The following is an 11,811-nucleotide window of genomic DNA, read 5'->3' as shown; positions in this document are numbered from 1 at the left end:
AGTATTCAATTGAATACCCATTATTTTTGGCCCAAAACTATTTATATATAGCCCATTATTTTTTCTTCATCAAGCCCAATACGAGAATGGCTACATCCCAACCATATGTCCTGCTCGCTCGCAGGAAGAGGTTGCATGTTAACCGGCGCGTCGCCTCCCTAAATTCCAATCTCGCACGCGGCCGCAGACTCGAGGTAGGGTTGATCAACACGTTGGCACCTGTGCACGGCGGCTGCGGCAGGCAGGGGAGCACGGTGGGCGGCTGCGCAGTTGATGCGTGCGTCCGCCGTCATGGCTCCTCAGTGTACGAGAAAATGTCCTGCATCGTTTCTTCGGTTGTTCTTTAGACTTTAGTACTTGTTCTGCTGTAAAAGAGTCAGTTAACTGCCTGATTGGCTTTACATTATTGTATTCATATACTGATGAAATCTGAGACTTGCTTGAGATTTGAGACTTTCTATTTCAGTGAAGCATAAGATATTAAAATTTGAGACTTGTTTGTAGATTCACAAAAATGAAGGACGCCGATATCCATCACATGTGTGGTATATTCGACATGCGCCCACGCATCGTGTGTGGTGTGAGTAGGAGGCAGTCTACACGGGCTGTGTGTGAGCAGATATTAGAATTGCTCACATGTGTGGGCGCGATTACTTCGTGCCACACGCCCAACAAGTACTACTCATCTTCATCCCGCGCATGTGGCACGAAGCAAAAAATGCCCACACGTCCTGGCGCAGCTACGTTAGGTACCCTGCGGGATGACGATTTAGTTGCCATCCTGATTGGCAGATGTAGTTATACGGGATGGCAAGTGTAGTTGTAAAAGCATGGCAACTCTATCTGTTTTGGTTAACTATAGTTGCCATGTCTAATTTATGATAGTTGCGGCGTGTAATCAAACCATAGTTGCCGTGTGTGATTAACTACTTGCCACATATGGTCAAACAGTAGTTGCCATGTATGTTTACCTAGTTGCCACGTGTGGTCCAACCATAGTTGTCATGTATTGTTAATCACAGTTGCCATGTGTGTTTATCTGGTTGCCACGTACGCGCAACTGCAGTTGCCGTCTAGCAAAGAATTACAGTTGCCATGTGTGTTTACCTAGTTGCCATGTTCGCGTAACTACAATTGTCATCCACAACATAGGAGTGTCGTGTGGGCGAAAAGCAGTTCGCCCACACGCGCATGAACTAGATAGTGGCTGCGTGGGCAGAAAATAGTTCGCCCACACAGCGCAGCTGGCAAACAGCGTGATGCGAGCATGTGGGCAAACTCTCCAACGCCCACACATCAGCCCCGTTCTACGTGGCACACTAAATCTACCTTTTTATGTCAAGATACGTGCAGAAGACAGTGAACGACGATTCAGACGTGTGGACGAGTTGAGAAACGCCCATACGTGTAGACGTTAGTGTTTCCGAGAATGAATTGTCAAGACATGAGATTGTTTAGGGTTATTAAGTAGTACTATGATGCAATAATATTATTTGCAATTTGTGATGTGATTTCCAGTAGTAATATTATTGAATAGTATAGAGCAATATGATGTTAATCAGGTTATACAAGCCAAAAACAACAGCTTTAGGCTTTCAAAAGAAATTAGCATTTGAAATTTTGAATACACAGTCTCCAAATCCTGGGCGCGCGCCCCTGTAAGCAGACGGCTCCGCCACCGTCAATGGGGAACGAACCCACCTCTCCAAAACAAAACCATCAGATCACCTATGGCCTAAGAGAATTTGAGCCAAGCAAAGCCTGCCTCGCCACGGCAACGTGGGCGAGAAGTACTCGAGATGAAGGTCCCAACGTGACCGGACAGGACACATTCGGTGGTACAAGAGCACAATCCTAATTCCCTTGTTGGGTTTAGGATTGGGATCTTGCCACTGCCCAAAATGGGGGCATGAGATTCTACAGTTACAACAGCAGTATTTTTATATATTAAGGACAGTATAACCGCATCTAATCCTTGCCCTCACAGCGATTTGCGTTTTTGGCCGTCTGTTTCGACGATCTGGATGTTTTTGGCCGTCCGATCTGGTGTCTACAGTAATCTGTTTCGCATTTGTTAACTACTGGCCCAGCTGTCCTATGGGCTGCTGCTCCACAGGCCGAAACGGAGCATTGCGGTAAACTGGGCCTTTTCTGCCAGCTGCCGGCCCATATAACTAACGAACCAAGGGTGCTGCGCTCGTGAAAAAAAAATACCTCCAAGGGGATCCAGCGACACACGCACAAAGGAGCGACCGGTCTGGGTTCATCCAGCCCCGATGCGAGGCGAGATCGAGCCAAGGCCAGGGCCCAGGCTCGCGCCGGGATTGAGCGGAGGTGCGGGATTCTGGATCGAGCAGAATCGCGGGATGCGGGTCGCCCGAGGGAATCAAGCCGAGGCGACATGCGCGAGGGGATCAGCGGAGGCGCGTCATGCGGCAAAAATGGTCGACGCCTCGTGTGCTAGAAACTGCTCCGCTCACTCTTGAAGCGGACAATCATGGCGTATTCATGGCTGGTAATGTGGCAATCCTTTCCTATGCCTACTAGCAATATATGTTGGTTCTTCTTCGCGTGGTTTCTGAATCCTCCGTTGATGTGGAGGTCCAAGTTGGTGCAGGTCCTTCACGTGGTTTCTGAATCCTTTCCTATGTCTGGAACCCTGACAATCCATCTCTCTTATCTTTTATTTTATCTGTAACAGCGAAGATAATCTGAAACGGGTTTCTGGTTGATGATCTCCTCTATGTTCCATCCAGTTTTCCGCTTGATTGTCCTCGCTCATGTTGCCGCCTTCTGATGCTATGCAGTACCACTGAAATCTTGTTTTACTTGGAGAAGCTTGGTACTCATGAAAGATGAAAAAAGCTGATATTCCAGTTCAGTGTTGTGTTAGTGGGTGCATTTCCATTCATGTGTACACATACAAGTTTATTGTTTTCTGTAATTTTAAGTAGCCATACTTACAAGGAAGAAATTAGTGTTCACTGAAAAAACCTGATATTTCAGTTCAGTGTTGTGTTATTGGGTGCATTTTTATTTATGTTGTACATATAGAAGCTATATTGTTTTTTGTGATTTCAGATGGCCATACGTAGCAGGAAGAAATTAGAAATTAGTGTTCTCTGTAATTTTAATGATGTGCACATATGTATTGACAGGGCAGAAGATGTGGAAGATCCAATACACTGGTAAACACCACAGAGGACGTGGCGTGATACGGCCGCAAGAGGATGGCATACGTTTAGCAGGCCAAGAACTAGAGCAACGGCCCGCACTACCTTTGCATCTGGGGCAAGGTCTCCTGCTGTTGAGAGGACCTACTAGTGACATGAACAAGAATAGAGGGACGAAAATGTAAAACCCACCTTGTATATACTACTCCCGTGGAGGGATGGAAGGATAAGGTCAATCCTCAATGTTCCAGACTTCTCTCCCCTTCTTGAGCTAATCAACATGGCATCAGAGCCACCCGTCTCCGGCGAGGCAGCGGCGGCCGTGGAACGGCGTTGAGTGGGTTCAGAGGCGGCGGAAGTTGGTGGTCAACGGCGCTGTGAAGGAGGGAGACCTGGGCCCGTGAGGCGACTCAGTGCAGTGGTGGAACTGAGCAGAGTGCTGCGGCGGTGAAGGAGGTGCTGGGAGGAACAAGGCGGCGAGGAGCAGTGGTCTGATTTACCATGGGTGAGTTGGCTGTTTGTGTGGTTGCGTGTGGAGGTTGGCCAGGCTGGTGGTGTGATTAGGGAGGAGAAAGGAGCCGACGGCTAGCTAGTACAGGGTGCAGAGGCTTGAATCTAAGAAGTGGAAGTGCAGCGTGTAGAGGAGATGGCTGAAATCAGTGATGCCCCAGCAGTTACTTTCGGTGAGCTTGCGGCTGTATTGCGAGCGATGGATGAGAAATACAGGGCTCTGTTTGATGCAATCAGCAAGCAAGCTAGCAGCTCCAAATCAGAGGCTGAAATAAAGGAGGAGATACATCCCTTACAGATGCCACATGTGAAGTTAGAGGGTCCTGAGAACTATGTAAGCTGGGCTGAGCTAATCAACACCTGCCCCCATGGCAACATCAACATAGTCCACGCCAAGTTCATCTCCAACCTGCCGGTAGAGGCCATTGTGAGTTTGGTTGAAGTATGATTTTCCATTTGTCTTGTCCGGTCGCATGCTTGGTACTCTTGATGTCATTCCTTGTGGTGCATGCTGGTGTTGTTCTGGTATTTTCTTAGGTCAGGGGCGTAAGGTCGGTGTCTTAGTGTACCTGAGCAGCATCTAAAGGTTAGTTTCCAGAATTTGTCAGTTATCTGCTTACCATTCAGGTGTCGATTCCAGAATTTGTTGTTGCTCAATGGGAAGTTTTCTAAATCGACTTGTTAGTTGTTCATGATTCGATGATTTATTTTTTGGTTTGGTCAATGTTTGAAATGTTGGTCGCACACTTGCAATGTGCTGTCATTCTTCTGCAGAACGAATTGTGCAATTTGAAAGTGTGAAAACGGGCACTAGGTGCGTGTACTGATTACTGAATTTGGTCCCACATAAAAGTTTGCACTCTGGGCGATATTTAGGCCATTCTCCTCTGCCCATCTGATGGGCAAGGTGTATGGATATTTCTGTTCATACAACATTGCTGGACATGTGACTTCACCATGATCAAATGAGTAATAGTCTCTTGGATTTTGCACATCCTTTGCGTCCTTTCCCACTTCAGGCATTTGCATGGACTGTCAACAATTCATTATTTTTAATGAAGAATGTCTTATATACACTGGATAAGATAAGATAGGGGCGGACGAACTAGGGCTGCTGCAAGGCCGAGGTGCCAGACGGCCTAATTATTAGAGTGATGATTTCCACATGTAATGATGCTACGCTCATATTTTTTGCATAGGAATCTTCAGATTTTACATTGAAATGTGGGCCTATAGCTTGTAGATGATGTATGAGGTTTGAAATCTTCAGTGGTTCTTCCAGTTAAGGAGAGCTTATCAGGTTTTCTTCCTGCTCTCAGTTGGCCTCTTGGGTGATATTTTTTGGACTAATTTAAGGAATCAGGTAAGCATTCACCTTACAAGTCATAATAACTTTTCCGTAAAATGGTCCATCTGTTAAGTTTCTCAGCAAAGCGCACCACAAATGTGACCAGAGCACTTCACAATGGTCATGGAATTACAGTAATTATTGGGGTAGTGATTATTTATGTTGACACCCTTCTGTTCGTTGTCAAGCAATTCAGTATTGGTGTTGATGGACTTTTCTCTTTGGATTGACATAAATACGGGGCAATATGATTTAACGGTGAAGGATGTCAGGCTATGGTTAGGACATGTGTACTATGTAATGGTTGGTTTGGCATAATAATAATAATTCATCTTTCCATGTACTCTATTGCCTGGTTTGAAGTTCATTTTGAATCATGTGATGTTTCGCCGTAGAATGCATCTATCGACGCTCTATACTTTGAACTGTGTATATTTTCTTAGAAATTTGTACAACACCTAGGCAAATATAAGATCTATGTTTCATGTCTCCATATATATATACAAGGAATGTCTTATCACTCTTATCGTATAGAACTACACTAGCACGAAGAAGGGCCACAACCAGTTCAATACAATAAAAGGCCCAATAACTACTGGTAAATTATAATACATATCTTAAAGTTGAAATTACTCAGAAGTATATAATACTGCCACTACATCAACTTTAAGTAAAACACCTCCACATATGCGTCAAACCCAAACATTATATATTAAAAGGAACAGGCGCGGCAACGCGCGCCACCAATGATCTAGTACATACATAAAAAGAGTGCGCACTCTGTAACTCTGTTTTCTTATTGCTAATTAATGGAGCACCCCTGGAGCTTCACTTCAGCCCCCCTTGTTAATCTTCTTCTTCCTCTCAACAATTATGCCCAGCCGCATCTGTGAACTGATAGACTGATCGCCACACACGCCTACGCTACACTGATGATGGATCATGGACTGAATGACTGATTACAGGTTACGATTAGTGCAGGAGCTGACCCGATGAGCAGGAGCAACACACACACAAGCAGAGAACAGAGAACAGAGAGCAGAGCATCTGACATCGATTGAATCTGGCGACCTCGATTGATCTTTATCTTTACCTACTGCTCGTTGTGGTGATAGTGCGCGTAGGAGGAGACGCCGCCGCCGTGGCCAGTGGCCGCCGTGTCCGGTGTAGACGACTTGGCTGCTGTGCTGCTGCTGGTAGTACCCGCCATGGCCGGCTGCGACAGCCAATGAGTTAGACAGCAGCATTAGCTCATTAACAGCACACATAAACAACCAAGCATCTCCTGGTGCTTCCAGTAGCGAGGCTTCCCCACGGCAAGGCATCTTTCTGGCTATTGTAGCTTAGGAGGATTATGCCATCAGTAGATAATCTACAAGGACCTAAGGTTTCTCCATCCGGCCACGACTGCAGCCGCGTCCACATCATCATGGATGCTCCGCCATATCCGCCTGGACGAGCGCAGGCTCTTCATCACCAACCTCTTGTTTAGCCACGATGCCAAGGTGGCCACCAGGCGGCTTGAAGCCACAAACGACATGCTTGAGCACACATCGCGATGTTGGGGGTCACACCCGACAGCGACACCATGCAACGCGTCATGGCGGCGTTCATGGAGGCGTTGGAGCGATGCTTGCTCCCGGCATGGGCTGGCCTATACAGGGCACTGCTCCTACCCCGTGCGGCGCCCACGCCACCATCACACCATATACCATGCAATCAAATTGGCAGATAGAGTGCAAAATAATGGAATAAAATTGACAGAAAGATGAACAATGTGCAAGTAGCAACCTCAAAATACGAGGACTACTCGTTTTGAAGTTTCAGAAGAGTTGATCTCAGAAAACTTCAATTGAACGCAAGACCGAGTAGCAATGTACCCGGATCAGCAGCCTGATTTTTAGATGGTGTAGCTGGCAAATCTTCAAATCTAGTCCCCAATAAGGAAATCAAGAGCAAATCATCAAGTTAATATACAGAGCTTCCAGAAATCACACATTCACCTACATCCAAAATGAAGCCTCCACCTGCCAAAATCACATGCCAAGTTCTTATAGTGTCCCAAAGGCAGTATGTAAGGCAGCGGAATGGATGATCAAATCATAAAACACAATCTAGTATTTACCAGCGATTCAATATCCTGCACTTCGGACTGGATCTCAGAGAGCCTCTGCTTCATCTTGTCTGCTTAGATCTCACCATGTAAGACGAAACCAACAACAATGAATAGAAATAGGCACGGGAAGAGAGGGTGACGGTCTTGGCGAAGACTTCGCAGATGCAGAGTCGCAGTACTGGCGCTCGTAGCCCTGGAACACCTCGCTGCTTATGATTGCTCCTCTTGATCGCCTTTCATGGCATGTATTAAAGATAAAATGGTAGCTAACCAAACCTGGCCGCTGCCACCGCCGAGAGGAGGTTGAGTAGTCAGCCGTTTGCGTAGGTGAAAGCTGCTATGTACGTCCTTGATCCATCGCCCGCCGTCCAGGATCGACCCATGCACTTGAGACAATACTGGGCGCGCATCGAAGGAGACTTCATGGCTATGTCCCGGATCCACCGCCCCTGTCCTGCTTGACCCATCCACAGGAATCAACACCGGACGCACCGACTTGTCGTCGATGCCGACGAGCTGTTTCATTGTGAGGTCAAGGGGGGCCGTGGAAGGGCCGCACTGGTGCATGTGCTACGCGCTACTCGCTAGCGGCGTCAACTGGGAAGGGGCGGCTAGGGTTTGAACAGGGAGGAGGAGACACGGCTTGCGTGGATTTTTCGTTGCTTGCGTGCGTGGGTATGACGGTTTTGCTGGTTCTTTCACCGGATCGCATGGGGATGGGGCCACGTAATTAAGAAGAATGAATCACGTTTGAAGTGGAACGTACGCAGGGAAAACCAATAGCACACGGGAGGGAGGTTCGACGAAGGGTTCGACGACGTAAGACGGGAAACGGAACGCTGCGTTTCTTTTAGGTATTATATTATATTATTATTATTATTATTATTATTATTATTATTATTATTAGAGAATTAGAGATTATTTGTTTCCTAAAAATCTATTATTTATTTCCTAAAGCAAATTGCATTAATGAGAGAGATCCGTTGAGTTGGGTAAGGTAGGAAGGAATCTATTATTTGTTTGCTAAAGCAAATTGCATTAATGAGAGAGATCCGTTGATTTGGCTAAGGTAGGAAAGAATCTATTATTTGTTTCCTAAAGCAAATTGCATTAATGAGAGAGATTCGTTGATTTGGCTAAGCTAGGAAAGTTAGATCCGTGATCTTTTGTCATTAGGAAAGTGTTGAAAATAAACCGTACCGGACTACCAACTCCTCCATTAGGTTTTTTTTCGCTGGTTAATTTTCATAGGGTTTTTTTCGCTGGAGTGTCTTGGGTGCGATCGGAGGTTAGGCCCTCGAGTGCGTGGGGGCGGGTGGGGGCTTCGGTACGTGGTTTTTTCGGTTCATGGCGCCTCAGTGTGAGGTGGGACGAGGTACCAAAAAAAACCATAAAAGGTGGGACGAAAAAAAACCTGGAAGTGAAACTACCAACTGCTCCATTAGGAGTAGAGATTCCTAATGGGTGAGTACGTTGCCGTTTCATTTCATCAAGTACCACCCCGTCGATCGATCCCACACCATCGATTGAACCCCCACCGATTTTCTTTCTCCTGAAAAAACCACTACTAGCCTTGACCCGGTTTATTATTGAAAAAGGCTTTTGCCCCATTTTATATATAAAGCACGGACCGATCATAACTCAGATATAAACGGACGCTAGCACAACATACGCACGCACCCAAGGCAGGATACAAAAGCGCTGAGCGCAGCAACACTACCCCTAGTACTACAAGAGAACCCGGAATCCTCAACCGTGAGCATGCCACCGCGAAGAGAAAAAGCCGCCTATGACGAACCATGTACTTCAAGGCGGCGCCTTCAGGAAGGTTACGACACCAGAGCGCCGCCACCGCCCGATCCGAGGATCAGAGTTCCCCCTGGAGCAACACGACGGGCAATGAGAGCCGCGACGACGCCTTCAAGAAGGGAACGAGCTTCGCCGCCGCCGGCCCATCCGCGGATAGATCAGGTTTTCATCCCGGCCAACACTCACCACCACTGGACGCCACACCCCAGCGACCACGCCACCCACACAACCATGGCCACCGGGAAGCACCTTACCACGGGCTCTGCTCATGAGCACCGTGGGACCACCTCCAGGGCCGCCACCCTGGCATCCCAGACCTTGACACCACCTCGCTCGAGACCCACCGCAACCCCAACCAAAGATACGGGTGGAAAGGGCCGCCTTTCGGTGTCAATGCGTAGATTGGTATAACTGAACCACACTCTCCACATCGGTGTCTGCATTTCTTGTCACCATAGAAACAGCACTCTACACCCTGCAGATTAGATAAGTTTTCAGCCTTTCAGGTATAGGGATGTGAAAGACTAGAACTAAACAGTTGGTGACCAAAGCAAATTAATGTCATGCTAGTAACATGCTGAGATTTTTCACTATGGAAATAAGAGAAACATATACAAAGAGAATGAAAGTTCATTTTTACTGTACCATTTTGACCATGCAGTTCCTACACTTGGTCAGCCGATGCTTTTATGCATCCTGAATGCTAACATCAGGACATCCAGAGTGATTGTTGATGGCCTCCCTGAACGCACCCTTCAGAGACAGGAAGTCCCACCTTGGAACCTCCGACAGATGTGGCTGTCGGTGCAAAACCCCAGTAAAGATTTTCCTACTCCTGTGTCCTGTCTGCATAGAAAGGAATGAACCGATGTTGACTGTAAATATCCACCTTGCATGACTTTAATCTGCCCAGGTGCTCGATGCCATCAAGTACACCATCAGATTGCCGCACAGCTTTCATGTAGCAGTCTACAGTGAGTCTCCGAAGCAGGGGTATGGCCCCTGCCTCAAACACGAGGCAAGGCACCTGATGTCTGAACCAAAAACACTCAAGGCCGGTTTGGGAACATTGCTCTGCGGATGACAACGCCTTCATCGGGAGCACGCTCCTCCCTGACATGTAACCTGAGGTGCACCAACGAGGTCAGCTTGCCAAGAATCTCGGCACCATCCCTTGAAAGCGAGTCAAGTTCAGCTTCCAAACTTGTGAGCTTGTCCAGTTGGGAGATCCAATCTGGGACACTGGAGAACGGCCAGGGTAGCACATGCAATCTACGAAGATGGCGTGGCGGTGAGGACCATAAGGACCAAGTATACCATGTGATCTTCATGTATACCATGTGAGGACCATAACGGCCAGGGTAGCACATGCAATCTTCATGTATACCATGCCCATGGATGGTTAGGCACTGGAGGCTATGGAGCTTGCAGAGGGTAGAGAGTAGAAGATCATGAGTGTCCCCTACGCCATATGAACCTCGACAAAGCGTTAACTCCCTTAGATCGGTCAGCTCGCCAAGACCCTTGATGTTCGCCTCATGTTTTATCTCCCTGCATACATATGTGATAGTGGTACCATGGATACGCTGCTCGTACCTTTGTGTATCATGGAGAAATATCTCGTACATATCCAATGTTCGGAGGGCTTTCATCCTGCGAATATCACTCACCCTCACATTTGGCGGAACAATCAGATGCCACAGCGTTGAGGGTAAGTCACCAGCATCTAGCATAAAATAGTGTCTGCTCATCAAACTCAGATATCGCAGTTGCAAAAGGCCGCGTAACGGAGACAAAACACACTGTTGCTGGTTGCCCCTGGAACAATAATGACGACGATGATCAATATATAGAGATAGAACTCGCAAAAGCTGAAACCTCGAGAGAGGAGGCACCAATTCACAAGGCCCCCAGAAGTTACATGACCGAGCTTTTGCGAGATCCATGTCTGCCAGCGCCTGACTATATTCAGAATTCTTGACTTGGAGGGATAACCGATGAGCTTCCAGATGGCCCTTCTTCGTACTGTGAACATCATTAATTATAGTGATGAAATTTTCATCTGTTGACTTTACTATGATAAAGTTAAGCATTAGATCATGCACCCGACAAGATAAGACATGCCCGCAGTCATCCAACTTGCCTATTTGGATCATGTTCCTATTGATAAGCTCATTAAAATGACTTTCTGCAATCTCCTCTGGTCCATAAGGCCCATAGTCTTCAGTAAGAAAACCCTCAACTACCCATCTCTTCACCAAATCATCCTTGCTTATTTCCCCATCTTCAGGAAATATACCAAGATATAGCATACAGGTCTTAAGGTCTGGAGATAATTCACTGTAGCTAAGATTGAGCACATGTTTCATCAACCCTAAAGCAGGGTTTCCTTCTAACTGGAAACCTAAATAATTTTTAACCTTTTCCCATGTTTCCTTTGATTTTACCCCTTCAGGGCTAGCCAAAATGCTGGCTACACTAAGTATGGCTAATGGCACCCCGGCACATTTCATTAAAATTTCATCAGAAATATTCTTAAGTTCCTCTGGACAAGCATCTTCGGGGTGAAAAATCCTTCTATGAAACAGAGTCCTTGAGTCAATGTCATTAAGAGGCTTGATCTTGTAGACACTGCCATGGGAAGAACAACATGCCTGAGCTACAGCTTCAATACGTGTTGTTGTTATAACTCTACTACCACAATCATTCTCCACAAGAGAACATCTAATAGTGTTCCATGCTTCTGTTGTCCATAGATCATCAATCACGATAAGGTATCTTCCCGCAAAAAAAAAATCACGATAAGGTATCTGTCAATCAATACAAAATAATTTTTTGTCACACTAACAGTACAA

General features: G+C 46.6%; 1 protein-coding gene and 1 long non-coding RNA gene across 3 annotated transcripts in view; one reads left to right on the top strand and one right to left on the bottom strand.

Moving 5' to 3' along the window:
- The first annotated feature begins 3,285 nt into the window (after window positions 1-3,285).
- On the top strand, window positions 3,286-5,374 carry LOC119270746. Its single transcript, XR_005134295.1, has 2 exons — window positions 3,286-4,110; window positions 4,226-5,374. It is a non-coding gene; the product is annotated as an uncharacterized LOC119270746 (long non-coding RNA).
- Window positions 5,375-9,873: 4,499 nt separating this feature from the next.
- Window positions 9,874-11,811, bottom strand: part of LOC119270745 (disease resistance protein RGA5-like) — a 3,068-nt gene continuing 1,130 nt past the window's right edge. Inside the window, exons 2-3 of one of the 2 annotated variants that reach the window (XM_037552798.1) lie at window positions 10,878-11,734; window positions 10,579-10,774 (exon numbers count right to left, since the gene is read on the bottom strand). In XM_037552798.1, coding sequence (XP_037408695.1) covers window positions 10,713-10,774; window positions 10,878-11,734 — 919 coding nt within the window. In that variant the 3' untranslated portion in view covers window positions 10,579-10,712. Of the gene's footprint in view, window positions 11,735-11,811 lie in introns of both variants that reach the window. The other variant, XM_037552797.1, reaches the window with a different exon arrangement.

This window comes from Triticum dicoccoides, chromosome 3A, assembly GCF_002162155.2.
Source record: "Triticum dicoccoides isolate Atlit2015 ecotype Zavitan chromosome 3A, WEW_v2.0, whole genome shotgun sequence".
Lineage (NCBI taxonomy): Eukaryota > Viridiplantae > Streptophyta > Magnoliopsida > Poales > Poaceae > Triticum > Triticum dicoccoides.
This window is presented reverse-complemented; position numbering and strand designations above follow the sequence as displayed.